Source organism: Condylura cristata, unplaced genomic scaffold (genome assembly GCF_000260355.1).
Source record: "Condylura cristata isolate star-nosed mole 26May11 unplaced genomic scaffold, ConCri1.0 scaffold00021, whole genome shotgun sequence".
NCBI classification, from domain to species: Eukaryota; Metazoa; Chordata; class Mammalia; order Eulipotyphla; family Talpidae; genus Condylura; species Condylura cristata.
Genome location: NW_004567122.1, coordinates 34,571,662 through 34,586,030, shown reverse-complemented (window position 1 = coordinate 34,586,030; position 14,369 = coordinate 34,571,662). Strand labels below are relative to the sequence as shown.

General features: G+C 43.7%; 1 protein-coding gene across 1 annotated transcript in view; it reads right to left on the bottom strand.

Annotated features, from left to right (window-relative positions):
- Nucleotides 1–14,369, bottom strand: part of SH3RF2 (SH3 domain containing ring finger 2) — a 122,373-nt gene that overhangs the window by 20,036 nt on the left and 87,968 nt on the right. The window contains exons 5-6 of the mRNA XM_004686843.2: nucleotides 9,538–9,629; nucleotides 7,218–7,388 (exon numbers count right to left, since the gene is read on the bottom strand). Coding sequence (XP_004686900.1) covers nucleotides 7,218–7,388; nucleotides 9,538–9,629 — 263 coding nt within the window. The remainder of the gene's footprint in view (nucleotides 1–7,217; nucleotides 7,389–9,537; nucleotides 9,630–14,369) is intronic.

The window sequence follows — 14,369 nt, the reverse complement described above, 5'->3', positions numbered from 1 at the left end:
CCATGACCCTAAACTTTGAACATAAGATCTTAGCCAGAGCACAATATAACAGAGCACAGGTAGTTCATCTCACAGGTAGTTCATCTCACTTTGCAGAAGTGATCTCTAGTTTGTTCAGTGACTTTCCTACTGGTTTCTAACCTTTTTAAAGGCATATATTTTATGTAACCTATTTTATAACCTCAGTGTTCTCTTTTACAATATGTGTGGGTTGAAAGGCTGCCAGTCCTTTTGGCTAATACATATTGAGCACCTACTGTATACCAGGCATTGCCCTAGGGCTTTGCCCACATTATCTCCTGGGTTCTTTGCAACCTTTTCTGGAAGGTATTATCAGTGCCATCTTTCTATACATTAAAATCTTGGGACTTGCAGTTACTTGCCTTTGTAACTACTACAGCTGAGATTTGAACCCAGGTCCCAGCTGATCATCTGCCCTTATCACTGAGCTATACTTCCTTCTGTGTAGTGAGAGCTTCATCACTTAGTGGCATTACAGGATGGTGTACACGCCTTCTCCTTAAGACCCTGATTCTTCAGACATGGGCTTTGTTTTTTAAGACTAGTATGAAAGTTTTATAAAACAACAATCCCTTCTCCATTGTTGCTAGCCTGCCCAGCCTGAGCTCCAGGGGAAGGGCTGTCACTCCAATGCCTTTCCATTTCTATGCCATCTTACCAATCCCAACTCAACATCACAGACCCAGCTGAGCAGCTCATCAATCACCCTGTCATTCTTTTCATTAAATAGCTGTGCAAATTCCCTGGGAAGAACCAGCTCAACCAAGGACCTGCACAGAGATGTTCTCTCTTGAGGATTCCTTGCCATCAATGCCTCCAGGTTTCTCGTTAGGTAATTTCCTCATTATTTCTCCCTTTCTCTTTTTTTTGCTTTAAAAAGTGACAGGCAGTAAATTATGAATGAGTTAGTACTGTATGGAGTTAGGCAACATTTCATGTGACCAGCCCTGCCCAGGAGGAATTTCCAGCCAATGTCCCAGAACAGATCATTTACAGCAAGGGGACTGTCAACCTGCCTCTCAATTGTAGTGAGATGTGGCCGGAGAAGGGGAGATATTCTCCTTCAGTGAGATCTTAGCTCACATCTCTGAACATGAGGGCTGGGCAATGGAATGAAATCCCCACACTGGTTGTCACAGCTAAGAGCACATTTGCCTGTCTTTTGAACAGAGGCCTCAAGGTGCTGGATGTTGCAAAGTGGACTGGTCAGAGAGAAGCCGGGTCCGAACTCGTTTCTGGTGGCAGCAGGACAGAATGCAGTCAACTAGGCCTTGGTTAGTTTTATCTTACTTGTCCCTTCTCCAAATGACTATTTATAGTCCACGATATGACTTCATTTTTTTGACTAAGAACTGAGTGGGATTCCAGAAAACTCCTAAATCCCAAGACCCCATCACAGGTCCCTTTATGTCTTTTGGCAAAAATTTTTGCACATAACTTGCACTTTCTTCTTACATCAAAGCATTTTGCAAACATACGTTAATTCCCATGACACCCAGATCTGCACACATTGTGTCCTTGTTTTTCAGACAGGGACACTGACAGATGTTCTGGATGGAAGTGGGAGGGTACGTGTTGCCTCTGGTTTGCTCTGGACCTTCCCTGTGTGTTGAAGGTACCTGGATCACCTTTTCTATCAGTGATAGAAGTTTCTTGAGAACTTGTCCGATATTCTAAGGGGTGTTCCAAGCAGCATTCTATTGTGCTCACCACTGTCAGAGGCCTCTGGGAAGCAGGGAGTTTGGACCTTGACAATCTTCATACTGTTCTATGTGGGGAGGTAAAGGAAAGTGAGTCGTGGTCCAATTGTCTGTTTTCTCTATGACGAGGTACCAGGAGGGCCTGCATGTCTGGTGAAGTTTGCGAGAAAGAGAAATATCCTGGATAACTGGGCAGAAGGGAAGTTATTTGGAGCATGGGGATGGGGTGGTGTGAAAAGGGCCTGGAAACAGGATCCAGAGAGGCTCAGAGAGCTGGAGATTCTGCTCAGATGCTGCTGTTACTGCTGACTTAACTTTGACCCTTTTTGTTCCTTTATTTACATTTCCAAGGTCTAAGAGGGAGTGTCAGATTGACTGAACCTGACTTTGAGCTGTGTGATGGGTGAAGGAGGAGGGGGAAGAGAAAAAGTTAGTTTTCTAGCCTCTGAAAAAGGAGGAAACTCTGCCTCCCACCAAGACTGTATGTGAATGAGGAAACTCAAAGGGGTTTGGGTGAAAATGTGACAACTCTAAATACTGAGGATATGTGGGGAAATTTTTGGAGCAGGGGTTGGCTGTGGTCAGTAGAGAGGCTGGTGTCACAGTCTGGCCTAGAGGGCTGGGCCACTGAAGAGCACTGTAACTTTTTTCTCTCGGTAATTCAAAGATTCCTTCATTGGACTTTAAACCAAAACGTCGGCATTTTCAACTTTGGTCTGTAATTAATTGTCCAACTCTGCTCGTTTGGGAATGATGCCAATGATAACCAAAATTGACATGCTCTGTGGAACTCGCATTTCTGAGCTCTGGCTTTTTTATAGAAGGCTGAACTGTGCACCAAGGAGGCTGACGGCCATGTAGAGCCCTCACTACAAATGAAACAAAGATGAGGGAATGAAGGGAGAGCCTGATACACACAGAATTAATGAGCAAAGAGGGCCTTGCCCACAAAGGCCAGCCCACTCAGTTCTAACACCTGCTATGTATAGTAGACACTCACTGGCAAAGGACGGCATCATTGAGGTCTGAGAAGCAGGAGGATCTACACTTCCCACAGTGGAAAGGGTGGTTAAGAATAAGGGCTAGCTGCCCCCACACTGAAAAATTGAGCATAAGTCCTCCACATCCATATTGGTGTGGATGGAAGCTTTCTCTGCAGGAGGGAAGCCTTTCAGGAAAACTCACACAGACAGCATTGATTCTCTCCTAGTGGCCCTCAGGATAATATACTGACAGGGACTTACTTTTTCTTCTTGGACATGCTGTTTCCCTAGAAGCAAAACAGCTTCTAGGGAATGCAAGTAGCATCTCAATGTAAGCAGATGTTCAGATTTCAGTTGGGAGGGGGAGTAGTAGGTGGGGTGGTGAGGGAGAAGGATTCAATGCCACTCTTTGATGCCGAGACTCCAGCCACGGTCAGACACACAGATGTCTTAGAGTTGGTAAGTCCAGATGCTTACGACCTTCTCAGGAAAACAAATTGAGAAAAGCCAAGTGGGAGAGAAAGGGAAGCTGGAGTCTTCCAACAGGAATGGAATTGGAATGGAATCCTACATGCATTCCAGTTTTCCCCACAACCTATATCCTATATTCTGATTGTCCCAGGACAATCTGAGTTAATCCTCCACTCCTAGTACATTAAGAGTACCCCCTTCTTGAAACACAGATCGAAACCACAATGTGATACACCAGTGAGAATGGCCCATATTAAAAAAAAAGAACAAAAAACAAAAACAAACTGGCAACAAGAAGTGCTAGTGAGGATCTGGAGAAGAAGGAACCCTCTTACACTGCTGTCAGGAGGTAAACTAGTCCAGCCACTATGTAAAGCTGTGTGGAGGACCCTCAAAACACTAAAAATGGATCTAGCATATGATCCAGTGATTCCACTTGTAGGAATCCATCCAAAAGACACAACAAGACTAATCTGAAAGGAGACATGCACTCCTTGTTTATTGTAGCACCATTTACAATAGCCAAGGTATGGAAGCAACCAAAATGTCCCCAAATAGTCAATTGGGTAAAAAAGTTGTGGTATATATATATATACAATGGAATACTATACAGCTACCAACAAAGAGATAAACCCATGCAATTTTCAGCAACATGGATGAGCTAAGCAAAATAAGTCAGAAGGAAAAAATTGATATCAAATGGCTTTGCTTAAAGGTGGGATGTAGGGAAGCTGAACTAAGAACTAGGAAAAATATGAAATTTGAGGGCAAACCATAGATCTAAGGCATACAGCAGGGGAGGAGGGGGAGCGGTCAAAGCAGGGGAAGGAAGAGCACAGTAGACTAAGGTGACAGATTACAGTGCAGTGGTAGTGGGAGAATTAGGGGGACATCTGAGTGGGCAATTAAAATATTGTACAAAATGAACAATGATGTAAGAAAAAAAAGTATTCCCCCTTTTATCTGAGAAGTGTCTTTGGGTGATAAACTTTACAGATACTTATTCTAACGGCACTTTCATGGCATAACCAGACCTCTGCACTGAGGGCTAGTGTATAAGCAGTTACTCTTGTAGAGAAGGACCCTTGATTACTGATGTTAGATCCCATGGAAAAGAGTCTGTTTGGAAGACAGCTTGTTGTCCTCTTCTAGATCATTTCACCTTCCTCAACACTTCTGAGCTTTGGCGTGTATTACCAGACTTTACTATCTCATATTAGTGCAGTCACTTCCCCCTAGGATCCTACTTCCTTGTACATGATCATTTTCTCCAGCACAACTAATCTTACTCTGATGAGCTCATCTAGTCTTAGGACTTTAAATACCATCTCAAGTCTGAACCTCTCTCTTAAGTACTAGATGTGTATACTTAACTACTTACAACATCTTTACTAGGATTACTAACTGGCTGCTGAGATTTAATTGAACCTCAAAGCCCATTCCTCTTTTGGTTTTTGCCACCATTTCAGCAAAAGGCAACTCCCTCTTCTAGTTACTCAGGACAAAGTACTTGAACTCACCTTGAATCCTCTATTCTTTCACAACTGATATTTGATTTGTCAGATACTTCTTCTATCTCTATCTTCAGGATAGATCGAGAGTCAAATCACTTCTACCTAACTCCCTGGCTGACATTCTGATTCACTTCTCCATCATGTCTTCCTGGGACAATTACAATATCTTCTTAACAATTTCTCTGTTTCTACTTTTGAGAAACTCTGCAGTTTATCAATCCAGTAACTAGTGGGATTCTGGTTAAAAGACAAGTTTGGTCATGATGATGCTCTTCTGCTCAAAACTCTGCAATAGGGGTAAAGTCAAACTCCTCATTATGACCTAGGATATTCTCTATGATCTTCCCTTCACCCTATTACCATTCTGACCTCATCAACTAACCTCTCCCTCACTCACCCTAATCTTACCCTATCAGCCTTCATGTCAGGTACACTCCTACCTTAGTGTCTACAATTTGTACCAGCTGTTCCTTTGACCTGGAAGACACTTTTCTCAGATTCCCATTTCCCTATTCTTTCTTTTTACTTCTTGGTAAGTTCATTCCTGACTAACCCATTACTATTTTGATCACCCCTACACAAATTTCATTCTCTTCTCCTGATTTAGTTTTATTCTTAGACTGTATCATTAACACACTATTACTTAAATATTTTGTTTATTGTCTGTCTCAATGAATGTAAACTCTCATGGGCAGTTTACATATGCATGTTTTGTTTATTAATGGATGTTTATCCAATGTCTAGAAAGTTGCTTGTCAAATAAATATTTGTTGACTAAATGACTCAAAACATCAGTTACAGATACCCTTGGTTTGCCTTTGGAGATTTTGCACCTTTCCAAAAAGTCCCAAAAAGTTTCAACTGAAGTGAATGGCTACAGTCTTCTAATCCAACTTCCTATTAGATGAAAGAATCTTTCATACAAATTAGGATTCAGAAGAATCCATGCTGTGCCTGACCTCTTCCCAGAAAGGGGATTTACCAGCTCACCCACCATCCTGTTGGGAAAAATTTATGGCTTAGAAAGTACAGTCTTTTATTGAACTAAAAGCCCCTTGTATTCCATGGCTCATTACCTCCTCAGGAAACACATCTTTCTGGTCTACATAGTCTACTATGGTCCCTCTGTCTTTTGTCTTCTAAGCACTAGTTTCTTTATCCCAGTTTTTCCTAGGTTGCAGTTTTCCATCTCCTTGTTACAGGGTGGCCCAGCGTGGATTTGGGCTGCCTGTCTGTGGGGCCTCACCCGTGTGCTCAAAATGTAATATTTTTTTTTGCAGGCTCCACAGAAAGGGTAATGGGTTTATTTACAAAAAGGGGAAAGGAAAAGGAAACAACCCAAGGGAGAGAGGGATACAAAGTAGCTGGAATACTTTACCAGTGGGGCTAATTTACAGCTCTAGTCCCAAATTGATGCTCCTAGCTCCAGTCACAGTCTGAGCAGTTGCTCCAGAGAGAGAGAACCGTTACCTCTCCAGAGTGTCAGTTGGAAAACCATTCCCTATTTATCCCCCAAAGTCCCAGAATGCCTGCTTAGCTCTGCCCGTAGGTCCTCGCAGTTCTCTCCTTGGTACTGCTGGGAGTTGTAGTTTTCCAATTACTGGAGTAGGGGGTGGAATCCAGAAAGCTGGAGTAGGGGTGGAGTCTACCAAATCCTGCAGAGTTCTTTTAGGATATCCTTCCCCTTAACATTCTCACCATCCTTGGCTGTCTTTCTGCGAACACAATACCCACTTAACATGAAGATCCCGCAGACTGGACCTCTGACCCCCCTTAGATGACAATGGAGTCATCACTTTCCTAGCCCTCTGGTATGTCATAAAGACAGTGTTTGATGAATGTTTGAATGGCGGTGACCTCACAGCCTGGTGGCAGGCTGTGCCTGGGTGGATGGGGGAAGGAAGGAGGAGGATGGAGAATTCTAGGGTCTGTGTCATTGTGGTTGTGATTTGTGGTGGCTAGACAAACTGGGTGGGTGAAACAGACAGGTATGCCAGAGCATGAGAATGGTTGGGAGAAACTGGAGTAACTTGGCTGGGTGTTGGTGGACACAGAGTGGTCTGAGTTCATGCAGACTCTCACAGTTTGTGTTCTGAGAGGTGTCCGAAGGTGCTCTAGGGCGTCATCTGATCACCACTTTTCCCCATTAGATCTCGACATGAAATGTCAACATGGAGAAGGTGAAGTGGGATATTTTGGTTTTGTACAGTAGAAAACCTGAAATCTAATTCTTGAGCAAGTTGCTTAGCTCGGCCCACCAGTTTTCTTCATCTATAAAACAGTAACTACCTCATGGGATTCTTTAGTATAGGCAGTGAGTGAAATTATGTGAAATTGCTTGTGTAACTTAAAGCATTATTTAAAAAGATGATATTTTGGCATTTAAAAAAAGGGTGAGGAGGATACCGGGGTAAAAACCGTTTTTAGGTCCACTCTTTAAAAGAACGTGAGGTCTTTGGCAATTCAACAGATAGCCCCTGGTCTAGAAGACCCAACTCCTGATGCCTGAGATTGAGATTGAGGCGCACCTGAAAATGGGGATGACATAGTTTTTGGGGAAGATGCCGACTCGCCCGGTGACCAAGGAGACACCTCTGAGCCAGCCATCCTGGTACTTGCCCAGGACCCTGATGCCTTCTCCCTTCTGCAGATCCAGCTCGTCGGGTCCGTGGGCTGAGTAGGAATGCTGAGCTACAAACCTGGGGAGATACAGGGGGCTGGTGAGGTACCTGGTGCAGGGAGAAGGTCAGCGCCCTAGTGGAGGACATGGGTGCAGGGAGACCAAATCCTGGGCCCATCAGCGTAGTAGTTAGCAATATATGCCTTAAAAAAACTGAAACCTCAATATATAAGGCAGATAAAAGTGGAAGAAGTTGCTACAGACAGCAGTGCAGGGGCCCAGATTCGCTTCTCCCCTTCTCCACAGAGTGCAAAATAGGTGCAAATCACTGTGGAGACCACGGTGGCATTGATAAACTGGCTTAGAATAGAGGAACACAAACTTCCACTTACAAAATAAATCAAGGAGGCCTCTCTGGTGGTGCAAGGGGTTAAGGCAGAGTACTATGAGGCTGTCTGCAGCCACTGCGGCATGAGTTTGATCCCTTGCCAGGGAGGTGACCCACATGGCGCAGCAGACCTCTCCTATTTCACCCACTTCTCTCCTCAGCAGTGTATTTCAGTAGATCTGCCTGTTCTGTTCCCCACTCTGTCTCTGGTGAATCCTCTCACTCCCAGCACCTCTGGCCTGTACCCTAGTTCCTATTTACATAAAGAAATAAAAATCTTAAAAAAACCCCCCACAAAATACATCAATGAGAAGTAATGGGGACTATAGTCAATGATACAATATTGCAAATTTGAAAGTTGATAAGAAAACATGGCAAATGGACTTATTGTGATGATCATTTCAAATTATACTTAAATGAATCACAATATTGTATACCTGAAATTAAAATAGTGTATATCATGTGTATTTCAATATTTTTTTTTTTAAAAAAGAGGGAGAGTTAACAACTGGGAGTTAGTGGCAGAGTTGGGTCTCAAACCTAGAATAATGACTCTTCCCTAGGGTGCTTTCTTATACTGCTTGAGTATCAATTCCCCAAAATGGTGACAGCCTGCACAAGCCAGGTAGTGAAGGGTGAGCACTGAAGCCTTTCTGTCAATTTCTTCTTGAGACTAAGGTCCATATCTGACCCCGGGTACAGCCCAGGAACTAGCTTAATGTTTGTGGTGAAGTCGACACTGCAGAGGGAGGCAGTGGCTAGCTGCAGCATTTAGCATATAGTGGGGTACTGCATGTGAGATGGGCGTGGAATGTGGTAAAAGTGTCCTGCTTTGAGCAGTGCCTTTCTACTCTGAAGTCCATTCAGGGGTCAGGGAGTGACATCTGGGTCTGAGTGAAGTGGGTGGAACAAGAGGAATAGTGAAGCCATGGACACGGCACCACTTGCCTGCCTAAGGACATTAAAACATAACCCCCTTTGGTTTGCCAGATTCAGGGGTTACCTTGCCTGGTGCTTACACATTAGAAAGCCTTTCTAGACCCTAAGAATTGTGAGACATTGGAACTTATTATAAAGGGGGCCGGGTGGGGGACTGTCCTCATCCACAGTCCCTCTGCACCTTGTGCTGTATTTATTTTTGTTGATTACTAAAGCAACATCTACTTATGACTCAACATTTTTTCTTTTTAAAAGATTTATTTTTATTTACTTATGCATACCAGAACTTGGATGCAGGGGGTGAGAGGATTCACCAGAGACAGAGTGGGGAGCAGAACAGGCAGATCGACGAAGTATATGGCTGAGGGGAGCAGGTGGCAAGACAGGAGAGATCTGCTGTGCCATGTGGGTCAGCTCCCTGACCATGAATCGAACTCATGCCAGAGTGGCTGGTGATAACTTGATAGCACCGAGACTTTAATCCCTGTGCTAACAAGTTTTTGGCTCCCAACAAATTTTTTTTTTAAGGAGAAAAACTATTTGTTCTTAATATTGTAGACAGAGAAAAAAAGTCAAAATTCAACATCAGTTTCCTCTATCATGCACTTACTCCCTAAAAGAAAATCCAAGCAAAACAGGGTTGGACTCAACATTTTGAATCTAAAGGAAGATGATAGAGACTGTTGAATACCCACTGTCCCTTTGGAAAAATCATGAGCCAGGACACAGCTTGCTAGTTTGTATTTTCCCTCCAACATTGCTTTGGAGGCTATAAAGTAAGGGGAGAGCTTGTCTTTTTGCAGGGATGGTTTGGGAGTGGCGATTCTCTGTGGCAGAGTGATGGCAAAGATGACCTTCTGTGCCCGGAGCAGGTGGGTGAAGGGCTGAGCTTTTTACTCACATGTTAGCTGAGAGGTGTTGCTGGGAGCTGGGCAGGCTGACGATGGCTGTGGAATGTCCTGGGGAGGCAGGCGCAGGGTGATATGTGCTGACCTACACAGAAAAGACCGTCAAGCAGAGGCAGTAACCCCAGGAGCCAGGCCCCTGGGAGAGCTGCTACAAAATCTCTGACACAGCTGAAAACTGAGAGCCGCCCAGTGCCACCCCTCCTGCGTCTGTCCTGGGGTTCATGGTTGTGGTCAGAGTAGGGTGGGGTTGCATTGGTTCGTGTCCTGCTGGGGTGGCATGCCAGGGCTACATTCCAAAGACTGCTCAGATACAGCAGAGGATGAAGCCCTGTCCAACTTTTAGTCAATAGGGCCAACTTTTAGTCAGCCAGGTTCCTGATCTGCCTGGCTCCTCCCAGTCACTCACCTCTCCCTGTGAAAAGCTACTTTCAGAAAATGATAAGACACCTAATGATGTTTGAAAACCTTAGTGCTTGCTAGGTAGTTATAAGTGTTTTACAAACATCAGCTACATTAGTGCTTAGTAAATACTAGTGCTTATTAAAGGTACCATGATCATTCCCTTTTTTGGATGGGAAACTGAGAAAAAGACAGGTTCTTCAATTAGTTTGAAACCAGGTGGTCTCATCCTGAACTATATATTTTTATGAATGACATCATTATTTTACATCCTTGTCTTTTCCCTCACAATATAAGATTTCTCCCCTCAAGTTGTACACACACACACACACACACACACACACAACCATGCTTACAAGGAGAATCTGCATTCTTTTCACTTTTTTGGATGAAAAGGAATAACGATGCTAAAGTCTCTTGGAAAGTCTTGCTTCCACCCACACTACAAAACCCTTTCTCTTTGGTTTTCACCGCCATCTTGTAGTAAAACGCATTTCAGTAAAAGCCCATCATGACTTTTTTCCTATTATCTCACACATTTTAGTTGGCCTTTGAGCAGCATGGAGGTTAGGAGCACTGAACTCTCACAGAGCAGAAAATTCACATATCAAATTTGAGCCTCCTAAAACTTAAAAAGATAGCCTGTTGCTAGTCAGAAGCTCTACTGATAACATATGTTCTCTCATGTTATATACTATAGTTTTAGAATAAAGTAAGCTTGAAGAAGGAAAATGTTATTAAAATCAAAAGGAAAATAATTTATAGTATAGTACTGTCTTACCAATATAAGTTTACATTGTGTGTTTATAAGAAAATAAACATATGTTTATAAAATATTACTCCTAATAGTCAAAAGGTGGAAAAAACCTAGTGTCTAGTGTCTGGTGACTAGTGAATGGGCAAACAAAATGTGATATGTCCATACAATGGGGTATTATCCAGCCATAAGAGGGAGCAACGTACTGATACATGCTAGGACATGGATAAACCTTGAAATATTGTGCTAAGTGAAAGAATCCAGATACCAAGGATCACATTACATAATTCCACTCTACAAAATGTCCAGAATAGGCACATTTACATAGAAATTAAGTAGTCTCCAGAGGCTGGGATCACATGGGGGTGATAATTTAAAGGTACAAGTCTTCCTTTTGATGAAGTGTTATAAACGTACAGTCAGTATATGAAATCCAAAGAACTCTACACTTTGAGTGGGTGACCATATGGAATGTGAGTTATATCTCAATAAGTTCTTAAAAATGTCATTCCACAGCCATCCATCCAAGGCTCTCTAATACTGTATAAAGTGTTCTGAGTTTTGCAATCAAGTATTGTCATATTGTCATACCAGTTCCTCAAATTGAGATGAAAAGTTTCTGGCTTTGGGCTAGGCTGATCCTTCCCTGTAACTAGCAATATAAATAAATCCCTGCTGGGTGTGCCAAGGGGAAATTTTGTGTGAATAACTCATCTAAACTTTGTAGAGAATGTTGGAGCACTGATTAAGCAGGATGAAATTTACTTAATACCCATGACTCTCCAATGTTATGTTTGAGTGAAAAGTCCTCTTATCCATAAACACTATTAACATTTATGGAGGGGGAAGGTGCCAGAATGCAGGGACACCCCTACATCACAGTAGGCTCTGCTTGCTTCTCTAGGTTTTCCTCTGCAGATGGGGATCTGGCCAGGACTGAGACAGTGGGCTTCTGATGGAGTTCTTTTTAATATGGAGTGGGAGGAAAGGCCAGATGCTCGGGTTTTGAAGAGGATAGAGAAGGGAGAAGGTGAGTAAAGAAGAAGGAGCAATGACACAGAGGAGGAGAAGGAGGAGGAGGAGATAATGGATGATTCAGAGTGGGGCAGAGAATCAGAAACTGGGATAGAGATTCAATGTGAGAAAGATAGAGCCAAGGGAGTAGTAGGAGGAAGGAAGAAGTCAAGGGAGATAAAAAATGACTGTAAGTGTCTCCCTGGTGGTGCAGGAATTAAGCCTCAGCGCTATCAAGCTATAGCAACCACTGCAGCATGAGTTTGATCCCTCACCAGGGAGGTGACCCACATGGTGCAACAGACTTCTCCTTTCTCGCCCACTGCTCCCCTTTGCAGTGTATATCAGTTGATTTGCTGTTCAATTCCCTACTCTGTCTCTGGTGAATCCTCTTACCCTCCGCACCTTTAGCTGAGACCCCAGTTCTTGTATGCATCAATAAAAATAAAATAAATCTTTTAAAAAGCAATTGAATCATATATTTAAAATGGTTGAACTCTATTGTGTGTAACTATCAGAAAAGCTATTAAAAGTAGGAACATATGGCCCTCCCTGGTGGCGCAGCGGGTTAAAGCCCAGCACTGAGAATCTAAAGCCGCTTCCGCATGAGTTCGATCCCCGCCTGCCCCGGAGGTGACCACATGGCGTGGCAGACCTCTCCTGGCCCGCCCGCTGCTCCCCTCAGCAGTGTACTTTGTCGATCTGCCTGTTCTGCTCCCCACTCTGTCTCTGGTGAAGCCTCTCGCTGCCCCTGAGCCTCTCGCCTTGTACCCCAGTTCTGTATGCACAAATAAATAAATCTTTAAAAAAAAAAAAGTAGGAACATATTATCTACCTCAGAAATAAATCTATGCTACCGTAGATTGTCCCAGCACAGGCTTTTGCTTGTGGCAGGGAAGGAGGTAGGGATGGCACTGCTTTAGGGTAGGCAAGAGTGGAAGCCTGTAGGTCAGACAGAAGCTCAATAAATAAGGCAAAACCAAACAAGAATGAATGAATGAATTGTTAGGAAAAGAGAGCAAAGCAGAAACAGGCAAAGAGAAGCTAGCAGGGAAGTGCAGTGGAACAAGATAGAAAGTTAGGCCCCACCTGGTAAATAAAGACAACCAGGTAGATGGCCAGCTTTTAAAGTCAACAGAGGAAGGAAGTCTGTTCCTGTCATGGGTTGAAGATGGGGACCGAGGTTTTCTGAGAGAACAGGTCTGGCAAGTGGTTACCTGGGGTCAACTGCCTTAACTTCTTTGCTACATGGGGTTTGAATGCAAATTCCTCCAGCAACTGGAGCTTCCTGGCATAGGATCTGGGAATCTTAGCAAGAGAGAGAGGGTGTATATTTGAGGGTGGAGGTGGATATTTCTGCTAAAAATATTTTTCCTCCTTTTTGAAGGAAATGACTCATTTAAAAGAAATCTTTATCAGCAATAAGAATCTACAGATATATGGCTTCTGGGTGTTTTCAGATCTAAAGGGGTTAGAGCCAGAGGAAGGAGGCCTGGAGCCCGGCACAGAACTGTGCTACATACTACTGGCCCCTGCTTTTCCCCCAGGAGCAAGGGGTGTAGCGAACCAGGCTCTCTCTCAGGAGTCTGGAGAAGCAAAACTAGCACTCAGGTACATGGCTCTACACTGTAGCCGTGATGTTTGGTGAATGATGGAATTCTGTGGGCCTCAATTCCCTCCTGTGTGAAATGGGGGCAATTGTGTATGAGGATCATATAAAACCATTCATGTAAATAATTTTGAACACTATAAGTGCTCAATAAGTAAACTTGTTTTGTTCTGCAGAGCGGTAAGATGTCGTAGAGGGTGAGGTTGGGGTGGGTGGAGTACTTCCTTTTATGCAATAGTTCTGAAATATCTCCAACTGAGAGCGGGATCCAAGAATGTTGGGGCGAGTGGGAACCAGCAAGCTTATTCTTCTCTTCTAGTGTTTTCCCAAGTGTACATTTGCTGTCCCCCTCCCACCCATGGTATGGCGCTTGGCTATTTCCTCCGGGGCTCATGCCTTTCAGTAATTCAGTGGATGTGGGGCGACTGCACCCTGCAACATCTTGTCATGTCTGTGATCTTGGCATTCCCAAGACTAATGAGGACCTAGAACCTACAGAGTGCTCACTCAAGCTTGGGAGAAGGGCTGCATTTTATAGAGTTGGGTAGTTTCTGTACCTATCATGATTATCTGGCCTACTTGCCTTTATAAAGTTAAAAACTCTTATATTTCAAGAGACTTAAGAGCTAGCTACCTTCAGCAACAGCAGTGTAGCGTTAAGTCCTGTAGTACCAGGCACTGGGGCAAATGCAGTGAAGAAGACTCACAGGGCACTCTCCTCAAGTGGAATTTACCGCACGCACAGGGGAGGCAGGTGACTTCATAATTATACAAGCATGGTGTGTACTGGGGAAAGGGGAGTTCAAGATGCTCTGCCAGGAGAAGCTCGTCTTGACCTCCCAGAGGTGTTTCATCTCACACCCTACAATTCCAAATGGTGTTTAGGATATACACAGGCCTCACTGTTATTAGCCTCATTCTCCCATTGAGGAAACAGATTTCAAGATTTTCTAATATCCTGGAGGTGACCAACAAATGGGCAAATTGCCACTAGAAGTAAGGATCCTAGGTTCAGATCCCATCTACAGAAAATCAAGGTTACAGTT